The sequence below is a fragment of the Oncorhynchus tshawytscha genome, linkage group LG10 (assembly GCF_018296145.1).
Source record: "Oncorhynchus tshawytscha isolate Ot180627B linkage group LG10, Otsh_v2.0, whole genome shotgun sequence".
Classification (NCBI taxonomy): domain Eukaryota; kingdom Metazoa; phylum Chordata; class Actinopteri; order Salmoniformes; family Salmonidae; genus Oncorhynchus; species Oncorhynchus tshawytscha.
This window is the reverse complement of record NC_056438.1, coordinates 27,315,690-27,330,876: the sequence shown is the minus strand read 5'-3', so window position 1 is coordinate 27,330,876 and position 15,187 is coordinate 27,315,690. Positions and strand designations below refer to the sequence as shown.

The window sequence follows — 15,187 nt, the reverse complement described above, 5'->3', positions numbered from 1 at the left end:
GGGTTACGGATGTAACTTTGGTCCTCTGAGTAGAATAACGGGTCGCCAAGCGTTCATGTCATTCCATCCCCTCTGTTGGGTTCAAGTGAAGTAATAGATATTGTCACAACACACCACCTTTTTATAGTGACACGTCACGTGGGTACAGTAAGGGTGTGGCATGATTTGAAACATCTTTGGTGTGAAGCATCTCAATCACATTGCGTGAACGGGAAGGAGTTCCCATAGGTCGTTTGGTGACCCGTTACTCTACTCAGAGAACCAAGGTTACATCCGTAACCCAACATTGTTTTGACAAGGAGGTTCATTTGGGAGATCCTTTTTACTATCGAGGACTGTGAAGAGAGCAATGGGAAAGGTGGATTCAATCAAGGTGACTGGAAGTGGCCTTGTTTTGGTTTTATTTTTTTTAATTGAACCTGTATTTAACTAGGCAAGTCAGTTAAGAACAAATTCTTATTTACAATGACGGCCTACCCCGACCAAACCCGGACGATGCTGGGACAATTGTGCACCATCCTATGGGACTCCCAAGCACAGCCGAATGTGAACCAGCCTGGATTTGAACCAGTGACACCTCTTGCACTGAGATGCATTGCCTTAGACCGCTGTGGGAGCCCAATTGGTTAATTGTGTAAATGAAGAACAGAAGAAGCGTGTACTGGATCTGGCCAAATTCCCTACGTCGGAAACTGACCTTCATTGATTTTCAGAGCAGGGCACCTGCTAAAGGAGTTATATCTGGAGTCTCATTAGATATAGATGACGTGTGGGCTTACCTGATTCAGAAAATTCCAGGAGCGGTCAGTGCACATTGCCTGACCCGTATTGTAAAAGGAGAAAAGCTTCTCGATATTATTGTTGTTTGAGGGGACTCTGCACATGTGAAGCTTGGATATGTGAGGTATGCGGAGAGAGCAATTGTGCCCAAACCACTCAGTGGCCACATGTCAAATGTTTGCAGACGGGATAAGTATGTTATTGAATAATCTATGAAGGGAAAATGTTGCAACTGTAGTGGAGATCGTACTATGGACTTCCTTGAGTGCCCTGTTAGGGTGAAAGAGGTCATGGTGTTGTTGTGGAAAGATTCTTACACAAGGACACTCAAAGTCAACCTTAAACGATTCATTGTTTATTGTCAGCGCGCTGGAGAGGTTCCAACCAAGTCAATGCACAATCGTACACATGTCAATCGGGAGCTCTGCCTGGGCAGACCCAGCAGTTGTCTTATATATGGATGGCAATACACAGATAAGTTATGTTTGCATGATTTAGCATAATTAATTCATCATTACCGTTTTGTTCTATTCATGTGACCGACCAATACTGTTTCATAATATGTGACAGACCAACATCTCACGAGGCTTCTCCTCTCTAAGTGGAGACCTTGAAACCAATATATTGTCCGTTCTCAAAACAATGTCTGTGTGTATAGCCAAATTGCAGTTACTGACAGTTGATTTGTACAGTCAGCCACTTGCATGAACACAGAAATTGGTTTATAGAACAGCACATGAATAGAACATAGAAAATTGTTATAAGAAAAGCACAAACATTAAAATTCCCATTGCAGTGTCAAGGATCTGCGTTGTACAGCAGATCCCCTATGTGGTGAAGAGTCGAAGGGGCAAGGGGCCATAGTGCTGAAGAAGATATGGCGGTGGATGCACCACAACCAGTTGCAAATATTTTTTTACGCCAATCAAGAAATCTTGATACACTTATTGTGAAGGTGGATTTTGTAGCATTTATAGTCAGAGTTATTATTTGTACTTCCAAAAAAGGTTTTGTGGCTCCAAGACTTCCTGGCAGAAGCACTGCAAGGACTACTGTTGCCAGAAAATGTACCACCCTCACAGGATCCTTCTGACCCTGAATCTAATTTAGCATTTTAACTGAAAAGCATGTTGATTTAGTTTAGTTAAACTTTTTTTGGTGGTTTGTATGAATATTTTTACCCTTTTTTCCCCCTTTTTGGAGTCTTTGTTATCCACTTGCACAGTAGGTGGCGTAATGCACATCCAATTGTTGCAAACGCCATTATGCCAGAGAAGAAGATGCCTGGTAAGAGTGAGGCGCGCAAGGGACGATACATATTCTAGTCACTCTCGTCGATTTTGTTCGTGTTATGGAAAAACGTAAACTTCATCTAAGAAATATGTTACCTGAATGCCTTTGTCCTTTACAATGGATTCACCTGCTGCAGTTTTTTTCCGGTGACTTAGTGCGATAGTTTAAAAAACTAGTTGATTTACAGGAATATTTATGCAATATAACTGCTGTGACGAAGAAATTAGCTAGTAACGTTAGCTAGCTAACCTTGCTTCTTGTTAGCTAGGTAACGGGCAGATAAGGAATTATTTCTGCAATTGTGGTTGGCTAGTCCGTACCTAGCCGGTTAAACAATCTAGAACTGGGGACCATAATCCAAAAAGTCAAGGAAAGTCGCTTGTCGAAGAGTTGTTGAGTCCTGCGTTCTCGGCAGGGGTGTCCCACACACAGTCAACAGTCAAGCCGGGAGAAAAACACCCCAGCTGCTAGCTACCTGGTAGCTACCACCACAACGGGCCTTGTTGCTGAGGCGACAATGCTTGAAATAATGTCTGAACACCAAGGTACGTTAAGTGTCAGTTCACATAGTAAATTGATCTAGAGTTGTTTTCTAGCTAGCGGACATTGTTGGTTTTGTTCAAGCCTCCCAGTAAAGCAACTGTTGGTTGTTCAATCACAATGTTAGTTGGTTAACGTTAGCTAACAAGTCGCTATAGTTAACTAACATTAGCTGTCAATTAGCTAGATTGACTTAATATGTATCAAACAGTCAACTTAAGTTAGCTTGCAGAGTTTGATGATAAACTGTGCGTTTTTATGCAGTAACGATAGATAGCGTAGCTAGTTAACGTTTGCTTAACCATGGCATTGATGTGGCTAATGTAAAATAACCGCTGGCAAGCTAACGGTAGCTAGCTAGCAAGCATAACGTTCCAACAAAATGGGGCGTAATGATTTTTGCTTTGCTAACTAACATGTCTTCAACAGTTGACTATCAGTGTTTGTTAGATTGTTACAGTAACTAGTTAGCTAGATGATGCTAGTTTGCTAGCCAAGTTAAAAATTCGGGGTTGAGCCGGCTCCTCATGCCAGCTGCTAAAGCTGGCTCACAATGCATGGATGGCATGGTTCAAGTTTGTACGCTAACGTTATCCAACCTAGCCAGCTAGTTACGACTCAACATTTTCACCCCTAAGCACCATGTAACAGTCTTGAATTTGTCGTTGCATCTCTATTGAAGTTATTGACCCGTTGTAAAAAATATAAAGACATTGTTGGCGGTAACATTAGCTAGCTGGCTAACATCGTTACTGGCGAGCAGGGTAGGTATTCACTCGTTTAGGACAACTAGCTAACATCATTGTTAGCTAGCAAACTAAACAGTCAGTCAGTACCCTTGTCTGGTTAAGTTTTTCATTGCATTAGCGAGCTAACTAGTTGTTCGTTTATTCTCTCGATACATCTCTAGGCCGAACACAAATAGACAGTGGGGAGAATGAGGTTATTATAACCTGAATTGAATTGTACTTTGAAGTAATGTATACTTTTTTTTCATCCAAATGACTGTATAAAATGTAAACCGATTCTAGCTAGTGTATTTTTTTTCTTACGTTTCTTATTGTTTTTTTTATTATACAGATTCGTTATTGAAGTGCAAAACGGAGACTCTGGTAAGTAGACTTCCGGTGTGGTATTCAATTTCACCTCTCCCTTAACATGACCACTCTATTTGGTGATGCATGTACGAGTTATTAGCTTGATTCATGTATGTGTGGATCTCATTCATGTTTTGTTTTCTTTTTAGCCTCCAGAGAGGAGAAAGAGGACCGTCGAAGACTTTAACAAGTTCTGCAACTTTGTCTTGGCATATGCAGGCTATATCCCCAATCCTAAGGAGGTAGGTTAACTAGGCACATCATGACATAAACCCCGTTTCAACTGGCACTTAAAATTAGAGGCAAATTGAAGATGGCTCGAGAGAAACCCGGGCCAGCACAGCCCAGTTTTACAACTGGTGCCAGTTCGATTAGAATTGGGGCTGGTGACGCCATTACTATGCAACCACCAGCTGATCACGAGTGGATGATTACACCACGTTTAGCTAGCTCGTCTGAGCTTGTTGCTGCTTGCTAGCACATTATCAGGCGGTACTGCGATAGTCATACATTACACGAATTACCACCATAGCTGAATCCTTAATTCATTTTTGCACTACACAATACACTTATGACAAGTCAGTCTTCGAATGCTAGCTGCTAGCTACATAACGCTGACTAGCAAATCAGAGCTGAAACACGCTAGCAAGCAAGCTAACGTGAGCTAGCAGGAATTTTAGCTGGCCAGATCGTATTGAAAGCAAACTATCAAACCCGTCGTCTGGTTTCCTTGGTTAGCTAGCTAATAGCCAATGTCATGGCTAACAAAGGTGGAATGTAAGCTAGCTAGCTAACCTGTTGTGCTAGCGACGACGCTAACCGTTTAGCTAGCTAGTTAACGTTAGAAAGCTAAATACACGTCTGAGTCTGTCTGGCAGGAGTATGTGGTAACGCAAGTTACAGCATGGTGGGGGCGAATTAAATTATTCAACATCTTGCTAGCTAGCAACATTAGCGAAGACTGCTAGCAATATGACATTTCTAATTTCTGGAGGAAGTGAAAACTAGTCGAGCTAGCCAACCTAGGCAAGCCCAACCCGGTTGACTTCTGTGTAGGCTGGACACGTGCCATTTTAAACCATTATTTTTTCTGATAACTAGTTAATTTAATCCATCGTGGAGTCCAGTTTCATAATATTACCATATGTCCCAGCTGCTTGCCGTAGTTTTGAAGAAATCGCGAAAAAACAGGCCTTATTTTATGACATTTTTCACCCCGCCAGCTCCTATTAGTTCTATTGAGCACTAACTAGCCTTCCGAATGTTCTATTTCCAGTTTGTTTTACGTCACAATGCCTGCTTCCCTATTGTTGACAATGAGACCTGCCCACGTTGTTTGTAGTTAAAATGTAAACAAAAAACGTCTCATGGAACTCTTGAGGTCCTCCCAGTGTTTACTATAGGGAAATACAGGTATGTCTGTCTATTTTGTCAAATATCTCGCAATGTGTATATTTAGATTTTTTTCAAATTGGATACCATTTTAATCAGGATCAATCTCTTTCTAATTACATAAGTTTGGATAGCGTACTCTGCTATCATCGATCGCCAGGCCAGAAATAGTCAAAGGTAGATTTTCTTTTCCCCCTACTTCTCCTTATGCAAACATAAGCACTCTTGGCACTATCAAGGTGCAGATGTTTAATAAAAATAAGAAAAACTTTACCCCCTTTTCTCCCCAATTTCGTGGTAACCAATTGTTAGTAGTTACTATCTTGTCTCATCGCTACAACTCCCGTACGGGCTCGGGAGAGACTAAGGTCGAAAGCCATGCGTCTTCCGAAACACAACCAGGCAGCACTGCTTCTTAACACAGCGCGCATCCAACCCGGAAGCCAGCCGCACCAATGTGTTGGAGGAAACACCGTGCACCTGGCGACCTGGTTAGCATGCACTGTGCCCAGCCCGCCACAGGAGTCTCTTGTGCGCGATGAGACAAGGATATCCCTACCGGCCAAACCCAGACGACGCTAGGCCAATTGTGCGTCGCCCCATGGATCTCCCGGTCGCGGCTGGCTGCGACAGATCCTGGGGTCGAACCCAGAGTCTTTGGTGGCCCTAGACCACTCCGCCACCCGTGAGGCTGGATGTTTACGCTCTACACAAGTTGTTTTTCAGTTTCATCCAAAGAACAGATTGTAGTGGAAAAATAAAAAGGGATACATTTGTTGGTGAAATTGAGTTCTAAGCGTCACTCCAGTTAAAAGTCTCTGCCAACGTTCGATTCCATTCATTAGCTATGGGCTCGCGCTAGTGTTCCAGCTTAGGCAATGTTCTTTTGCCAATTTTTAGCCTTGGGTGAATTTTGACTCGTTCTATTGTCCATACTACTAAGTGCCAATGAAAACTATAGAGTAGCAAGGACAAACCTGTTTTGGTGATTTTATGGCATATCATCAAAATTAACATCACTGCACATTTTTGTACTCATTCAGCAGTTTTTATCTGATTTAAGTACAATACCATTAGAAATTAATGTTTAAAGTTCCATTTATATTCCTAAAACGTACATTGAAATATATGCTGTTTCTGCTTCCTGTTGACAATGCATATTGATAAATAGCCCAAACAGTTTGTCCAAATCAATAACCAATATGCAGTAACAGTTTGATGTAATGAAAACATAATACATTTTATCTAAACATGTTGAACAATAGTAATCATATCACTTCTTTATATTTAACGAGCACCTTATAAACTGACCACCCCCAGAACAGTCAACTACATTTTTGAATGTTGTATTTTGATATCAGAATCACCAAAACTGAAAGAGAAATGCATCACTGTTTTGTCAATCACTCATCGATTATCACGTTGAAATCAATTGCCAGGGGGGCTAGGGAAGGTTGCAGATACTTTTAACTAAAACAGCTCAAAAACCTAATGGAATCACTGGTTAGAGGACAATTTGTAGAAGACTGCTCGCTACATTTTAAAGTGTTGCATTTTTTATTAAAGTTGGTCACCGACATGGTAAGTGTAACGCAACACTTTATGTTAATCACTTCCATCGATATCAAGCTGAAATCATTAGAACGTGGCAAATGTTTGGTGTACAGCGCTGTTTAAACTAACACTATTCAAAGGACACACGGGAACTTAGATTTACCTAATACATGGTTGGTTAGATTAGAACTTGAAGGCATATACAGTTGAAGTCAGAAGTTTACATACACCTTAGCCAAATACATTTAAACTCAGTTTTTCACAATTCCTGATATTTAATCCTAGTAAAAAAAATCTCTGTTTTAAAACGGTTAGGATCACCACTTTAGTGCCTTGTTGTGAACACAATGCATGGTTTTATTCTGTACAGGCTTCCTTTTTACTGTCAATTATGTTAGTATTGTGGAGTAACTACAATGTTGTGGATTGTAGTGACTGGGTGTATTGATACACCATCCAAAGTGTAATAACTTCACTACGTTTAAAAAAATTTTTTTTTAAATCACTGCTCGACTGAGGGACCTTACAAATAATTGTGGGGTACAGAGATGAGGTAGTCATTAAAAAATCATGTTAAACCACTTGACTTTTTAAGCAAATGTTTACTCCTGAACTGATTTAGGCTTGCCAAACGAAGGGGTTAAAATACGTTTTGACTAAAGGTGTTTCAGCTTTCCATTTTTAATTTATTTGTATAAAAACAGATCTAAAATTGGTATAATGGGGTATTGTGTGTAGGCCACATACAACAAAAAAAACTAAATTTAATCAATTTTAAATTCAGGCTGTAATACAACAAAATGTGGGAAAAGTCCAGGGGTGTGAATACTTTCTGAAAGCATGTTTTATTCTTTAGTCTAAGATGTTGGGGAGGGGGATGCTAAGCTGACATAGGGAATTGTTTTAAGGTAATTATACTGTGGATCATATAGCTATTTGATGTTGAATTTTAGGACCCCTTTACATATAAAAATGAAATTATTTGATAAAAATGTCTATTTATGTATTTACTACTAAAGCACAAAAATTACCCCCTTCTCCCCTATTTCATGGTATCCAATTGGTAGTTAGTCTTGTCTCATCGCTGCGCCTCCCGTACGGACTCAGGAGAGGCAACTGTCGAGAGCCGTGTGTCCCCCAAACACAACCCAGCCAAGCCTCACTTCTTGACACAACGCCCGCTTATCTCGGAAGCCAGCTGCTCCAATGTGTCAGAGGAAACAACACTGTACACCTGGCGACTGTGTCAGTGTGCATGGCGCCCGGACCGCCACAGGAGTCGCTAGAGCGTGATGGGGTAAGAACATCCCTGCCGGCCAAACCCTCCCCTGACCTGGATGATGCTGGGCCAATTGTGCTCTGTCTTATGGGTCTCTCGGTCGCGGCCGGCTGCGACAATCGGGACCGAACCAGGATCTGTAGTGGCACAGCTAACACTGCGATGCAGTGCCTTAGACTTCTGCGCCACTCGGGAGGTCCAGCCCATAGAAAGTAATTGAATAACACATTCTTAAATGGCAAAAAGGACAGTAAAAAAAAGGAAACCAGGTTTTGACGTCTGTCCAAAACCTAGGACATATTAAGAAAACAACGGAGAAAAAGAAGTCTTGACATTCGTAGAGCAAAATGGAGAGTCTCCCCTTTCTACAGTGGGGTCCCATTTAGTTTGTAGCCCGAACGGTTCAGACGCTACCAAACAGAAGTTGGCACATTGATGGTAGAATTCAGATGAGTCTCCTGATGCTTGTGGGGGTCGTAGAGCAAAACGGAGATCACCTTCGTGTTCATGAGTCCCTTTTTCATAGTTGTCGTAATAGTTTGAATACTACAGACGTTTACACGAGTAGACCGATTAGAAAAATATATATATATATTATTTTAATTATGTGTGTAGTTGTGATAATTGTATTTATTTTTTGGTGGATATCTCATGGTCTGACAAACACCACTCTGCTACCTTTAACCGCAGATGCGGAAGTGCGACACTGGCTGAAGAGGTGGATTGAGACTCATCCAATGCAAAAAACAATATCTAGCTTATACTGACTGATTTTGATGGATAATTTTATGTAACACAGATTGATGCACCGGTGTGTCAATCAACTCTAAGGGGTTAAGTAACATTTATAACCCTATGCATCAAGTATTGTTTGTCCTATACTGTTTTTCTTCCTCATTGGTCTTTCTCTACATCTGTGGCTGTGTAGGAAGGTCCGTGGTCGCCAGCGTCCTCCAGCTCCCCACACAGCTCAGGGGCATCGGGGGAAAGTGGAAGCGGCGGCAGCTCTGGGGGGGCCAGCTGGGGAGAGGGAGGCAATGACCTGCACACCATCCACACGTTTGTCCACAAGGCTCGTGCCAACAAGGGTAAGACCATGCGCCACATGCACTCGGACAGCTCCCTGCTGGACAAGATGCGGCTGAAAGACTCTTTGTACGACAGCCAGGCTGCCAGCAAGGCAGAGCGCAAGAAGGACAAAAAGCTCAAAAAGTTGTCAATGGGTTCCGCCATTGGTGGTGCGGCTGACAGCGGGAGCAGTGGCGGTGAGAAGAGGGCCCGCATCAAGCGCAGCAAAAATCCCAAGCAGCCCAAAGCCCTCAAGAAGCTTAAGAGCTCAGCCACCCAAAGTGAGACAGACTCTGAGACCGGCCACGCCCACCCTGGGGAGCGCTCTGTCCAAGAGCACCTGACAGGGCACAGTGTCTCCTCCCCAGGGATGCAGGGGCTGGCCAAGATGCAGGCAGGGATGCAGGGGATGGCCAAGATGCAGGCGGAGGAGTCCAACCGGGACGCAGAGATAAGTTCGAGCGAAGGTGAGACATGGATAGCCGACGAGGACATCATGGTGGAGTCAGGTAAGCGATTTCATACTGACCACGCCATGGATAAGAAAGCACAAATATTTTTGTTGCTGTAAATGTGTGTGCCCTGTCATTTCCACACAAAAAAGCCTGATCACTTCACTTCAGCTTTTCTAAGTGTATGGCTACTGTTTTCTGGCAATATGCTTTGCTGCTTGGCTTACAATGGATCGATATTAGTGCACTGACCTGTTCCCTGAGGTATGAGCCTCTGGTTTAGACAAGGTTTGCTTTTCTTGGGCATAAATAAGGGAAAATGTGGTATTTTAATTTGAACCTGCTTGGTAACAATAGGTACTTTATTGTATTTGTTATAAGTCACTGAGGAATAATTAATGGGTCATAATTATGTAAATCTGCTGTTTCTATGTAGTATCTCAGTAAACACCAAGTAATTAGGGGGCCATAAATTTGAAGAGCTTTTTCTTTTTGAAAACCTTTGCCCCTGTAAGGTGCCCACTGAACCCATCCCTGTTTGTCCCACTGAGGTGCCCCCTCTTACCTCTCTTCTCCCTCCTTCCCTGCCCAGGTGATGACTCTTGGGACTTGATCACCTGTTACTGCGGCAAGCCGTTTGCGGGGCGACCGATGATCGAGTGCAACCAGTGCGGAGTGTGGGTCCATCTGTCATGCGCCAAGATCAAGAAGTCCAACGTCCCTGACATCTTTTACTGCCACAAGTGCAGGGACACGCGACGGTCGGGGCCAAAGAAAGACCCCTAAAGATAGAGGGCTGAGAGGGACAAAATCCCTCTTATATCCCTTTTCAATCTACCCTTTTTTTCTGTGTACTATTACAACCAATTTCTTTTCTGCAATGCCAACAGCTGATTGTTAACCCTCATCTGGACGGCAACTGTATTGTTAGTTTTTTTTTTTTTCTGTTTTTTTGACAATCACCATCCCCACTTATTCATGTAGGTTCTTTGTCACGTTCTGCCTCTGAAAACTGTACTAAAACAGGAAGACATTGGAAGGAGATCTTTTTATTATCTGTAACATACAAATAGACACTCTTTTGCTTAGTAGTCTTACTAAATTGAGACTGGCTTCCTTTTTTTTCTTAATTGAAATGCTAAGGCAACCATACAGAGATCCATTTCCTGGCTTTTACATTAAGGTCATAGCATAAGGTGCATGACAAGGTATAGATCATTATTTATTTAGGACATTTGATGGGCTGCTTTTCTGTCAACGTTCAAAGGAAAAAGCAAGTATTTTATAATGGTACATCCACTTTTGTCAGACCCTCTGTAACCAGTGTTCAATGCGACTGCCACACCATGGCAGAGGCACAACAAAAAAATATTTTTAGGTCTAGAAAGGGTCTCGTGTTGTTTTTTTGCTACTTTTTTCTTATGTAAGCTTTCGATTTTGGCATTTGTTTATTAGTTTCTGTCTATTACACTCAGTACCGCTTGCCACAGTGTTAAGCCCCTATAGGAATTCTCTCATCAGAGGTTTTCTGATTAAAACAATACCATATCAAATTTGAAATGTTCAATCTATTCCATAGAAATATGCACAAACTTGTGCTACAACAGTGCACTAAAAGTCAAGCCCAAACCAAACACCCCTTTTTTTGTGGTTATTTCATTTGAAAGTTAATTGCTTTTGGCAATTGCTAATACACTAACTTTTAAACTAAGGGCTTTGCTGTAAAGCTTTTAGATCCAGCCCATAACCAGTAAATATATATTTTTGTTAAATACTTTTTTTTTGTCAACTGGTGCAGTATAAGCTTTGAGGAGTGGGTCAACATCTGCTACATCACCACTTGATTACTTTGAGTTCCCTCTGCGTGACAATGGAATACCATGACTACCCTTTGGTTGCGGTTTGACTTGGCGACAGACTTCAAAATCCTCCAATGCTTGTTCTGTGCTTTTTTGTTGCTGTTTTTATTCACATTTGTGCGTTTTGTTTTTCATTAGAGACTTCTGGTTTGGGAGATTGATGTGATTGTTGTAAACTGTCGTGACGGAAAAAGTTGGAGCCACTTCACCTTGTAGAAGTGGCTTGAACATCTTTTTGCATGAATGGTTGTAAAATCTATATTTTGTATTTCTTTCATGTTATAATTTTTTTTGTTTAAAAGTTCAGAAAACGCTAGTTGAGATTTGTTTCCAAATCAGAGAACATACAAATCCCTCACCCTCATAATTCTCATTCGTGAAACAAAGTAGACTGTTTGTATTGTACAGAAAAGTAAGTTGATATCACCAGAGTTGTGGCAGGTCCTTTTATGTTGGTTGGTTTTACCTTGCTTTTTGTTGGTGGGAGAGTCATGTTTAGTCCCCAAAAAGCAAATGCACTCTCTCCACCACCCTTCCCTTCGATTCTCTGTATATACCCTGTTCTTCGATAACTGTACATATTTGAAAGTGAAAAGAAAGCCTAGCAGATGTTATATTTTCGGCCTCTGGTATTGTTTTTCTTTAACTGTAGCTTGAAAAATAAAATCTTTTTTGGGGATCACCTGTTCTCTTGTTTTTCCCCAATATATGTGACTTTGGTAAATATAAGGAATGCATTTTATTGATGTTAGGCACACAGGATGTTTGTTGTTGTACATACACAACCACTAGAGGGTGTTCAGTCCCTAACATCTAAGCAGGTTAAATATCTTAAATATAAATAAATATTAACATGCTTTCAAACCTATTTGTGGGAATTCATCTTTACAAAACAACCAACTAACATTCACAATGAATTCTGATTTGAACTGTAAAGTCAGCATTGGATGAGTGGAGATAATTCAGTCATATTCCCAGTAGTCTTCTGGTTCATCCTGCAACACAAATGGATACAAATAAGCCAGTTCACCAGTAAAGGATGGTCAGTCCTTCCTGTTCTGTATTCTCACCTTTCTGCTCTGCTGGTTGGATGTAAGGGTGCTTCCAATAGAATTCAGAGGAATTGTTGCCTTCCTTCTGGAGTGACGGACAAATCAAAGAGAAAGATATTAAATCATGCAGACTGGACTTGTTTGGTGGCTAAAGTGATGTACATTTCACAGCACTGCAATATTGTTACACTTACATCAGTGGCTACTTGATTGTCTCACCTCTTGTCCTTGGGTTTGCCATGATGATGGGTGGAGATATGTTCCATGGGGTCAGGGATGTGTTACCGAGGGGCGTTGAAGGTGGCAGACTTGGAATGGCATTCTTCCCAGTCCCGGGGTTGTCTCCCAGTGGGGAAAGGAAGGTGAGGTCAGAGAGCTCAGACAGGTGTGGGAAGAACTCTTGGTCCAGCCAATTCACATCCTGAGGAGACAGGGAGGACATGTTCAATCACACCGCATGGAATAACGATAGTTCATATAATACTATTGATCTACACTAAGTGTACAAAACATTAGGAACAATCCACTTCAATCAGTGTAAATGAAGTGGAGGAGATGGGTTAAAGAAGGATTTTTAAGCATTGACACCACAAGACATGGATTGTGTATATGTGCCATTCAGAGGGTGAATGGGTCAAGTTTAAGTGGCTTTGAACGGGGTATGGTAGTAGGTGCTAGGCACACCGGGTTCAGTGTGTCAACAGTTTCCAGTGTGTATCAAGAATGGTCCACCACCCAAAGGTCATCCAGCCAACTTGACACAACTGTGGGAAGCATTGGAGTCAACATAGTTCAGCATCCCTGTGGAACGCTTTAAACACCTTGTGATATTTAACCATTTATCAACTTCTTATAGACGATGAGTATCATTCTATTGTTCACTTGATGAGTTGCTGAATAACTAACACAATTAAAATATACTGAAATAGCTCAAATTCTGATATCCAAAAACATACTAGTTGGAAAAACACACAGTCAATGAAAGGAGGGCTACCAAAAGTGTACTTGTTGTTAAAAGTGAATTTGTGGAATTTCTTTCCTTCTTAATGCATTTGAGCCAATCAGTTGTGTTGTGACAAGGTAGGGGTGGTGTATTGAAGAAAACCCTGTTTGGTAAAGACCATGTCTGTATAATGGCAAGAACTTCTCAAAGAGAAGTGACAGTCCATCATTACTTTAAGACACGAAGGTCAGTCAATACGGAAAATATCAAGAACTTTGAATGTTGCTGCAAGTGCAGTCTCAAAAACCATCAAGCACTATGATGAAACTGTCTCTCATGAAGACCGCCACAGGAAAGGAAGACCCAAAGTTACCTTTGCTGCAGAGGATAAACTCATTCGAGTTACCAGCCTCAGAAATTGTAGCCCAAATAAATGCTTCACAGAGTTCAAGTAACTAACACATATCAACATCAACTGTTCAGAGGAGACTGCGTGAATCAGGCCTTCATGGTCGAATTGCTGCAAAGAAACCACTACTACAGGACACCAATAATAAGAAGAGACTTGTTTGGGCCATAAAACACGAGCAATGGACATTAGACCAGTGGAAATCTGTCCTTTGGTCTGATGAGTCCAAATATGAGATTTATGGTTCTAACCGCCGGATCTTTGTGAGACGCAGAGTGGGTGAACAGATGATCTCTGCATGTGTGGTTCCCACCAAGATGCATGGAGGAGGTGTGACGGTGCTTTAATGGTGACACTGTCAGTGATTTATTTAGAATTCAAGGCACACTTAACCAGCATGTCTACCACAGCATTCTGCAGCGATACGCCATCCCATCTGGTTTGCACTTATCATTTGTTTTTCAACAGGACAATGACCTAATACACCTCCAGGCTGTGTAAGGGCTATTTGACCAAGAAGGAGAGTGATGGGGTGCTGCATCAGTTGACCTGGCCTCCACAATCACCCGACCTCATCCCAATTGAGATGGCTTGGAATGTATGCAGACAGCTAAAGTCACACGGCCTGGAGGTGTATTGGGTCGGCAGGCAGGCAGGCAGGCAGGCAGTGATAGCATCAGGTCAGTCTATGCTGTGTGTGTGGCCAACTGGAAAACCTGACAACCTTGTCTCGCTTAATTTCAGCATCGGATTGTGACCTCCAACCACGCACACACTCTACCCCCATACACAGAAATATGAAACAATGGGAAGATAGTGAACGAGGGAGGGAGATAGAGGAGGGGGCCAAAGGTCCTTGCATGGAGCATACGAAAGGTCTGACACGTTTTCACTTTTCCTCTTTTCCTGACCATGTCCCAAGTATTTATATTCTGGGGCCGCTAGAACCACCAAACATAGACTCTAGAGCAAGTGCTGATTGCTCTCCATGCAAAAATAAACCAACGGCCCTGCCTACTGAATGTGGTCCCTGATAGGCCCGCCTGGTAGTATGTCAACAGGGGAATACTACCAGGGGCATACTATTACCTTACTTATCACAGAGCTATGGAGACACAACGTGGGGTATCGCTTGTCACTACCAGTGTGTCTATGTGTGTGTGTGGTTGACCCGTGCTCGACTCAGATCAACTCTTCCACCCAAATGTCTGTGTTTTACTGTAAGTGTGTGTCCAGCATGACTTCCCCATGCTTCCCCACCCCCCGTCTGCTGCTCTATGAGTATCCAGCATGACAGTGTGTGCCAAATTTAGACCAAGAGCTGATACATTACAGAGCATGCATGTCTCTGCTCTCAATATCACTGATAATGAAATCCGAGATGAGTCAACATGAGACAAAGTATTACTGGACATTATTATTATACACAATAACTAATATGTTCTAGGTAATAGGCCAACTACAGTATT

At 42.0% G+C, this 15,187-nt stretch overlaps 1 protein-coding gene and 1 long non-coding RNA gene across 2 annotated transcripts; one reads left to right on the top strand and one right to left on the bottom strand.

Moving 5' to 3' along the window:
- The first annotated feature begins 2,027 nt into the window (after positions 1 to 2,027).
- LOC112260039 (PHD finger protein 23B) lies at positions 2,028 to 11,993 on the top strand. Its single transcript, XM_024434819.2, has 5 exons — positions 2,028 to 2,618; positions 3,694 to 3,725; positions 3,860 to 3,952; positions 8,864 to 9,512; positions 10,048 to 11,993. The coding sequence occupies exons 1-5, from the start codon at positions 2,591 to 2,593 to the stop codon at positions 10,239 to 10,241; spliced, it is 996 nt and encodes a 331-aa protein (XP_024290587.1). The 5' UTR covers positions 2,028 to 2,590; the 3' UTR covers positions 10,242 to 11,993.
- Positions 11,994 to 12,062: 69 nt separating this feature from the next.
- Positions 12,063 to 12,809, bottom strand: LOC112260040. The gene is made up of 3 exons (XR_002954976.2): positions 12,586 to 12,809; positions 12,385 to 12,451; positions 12,063 to 12,309 (listed from the first exon to the last, which is right to left on the bottom strand). It is a non-coding gene; the product is annotated as an uncharacterized LOC112260040 (long non-coding RNA).
- Positions 12,810 to 15,187: the final 2,378 nt, after the last annotated feature.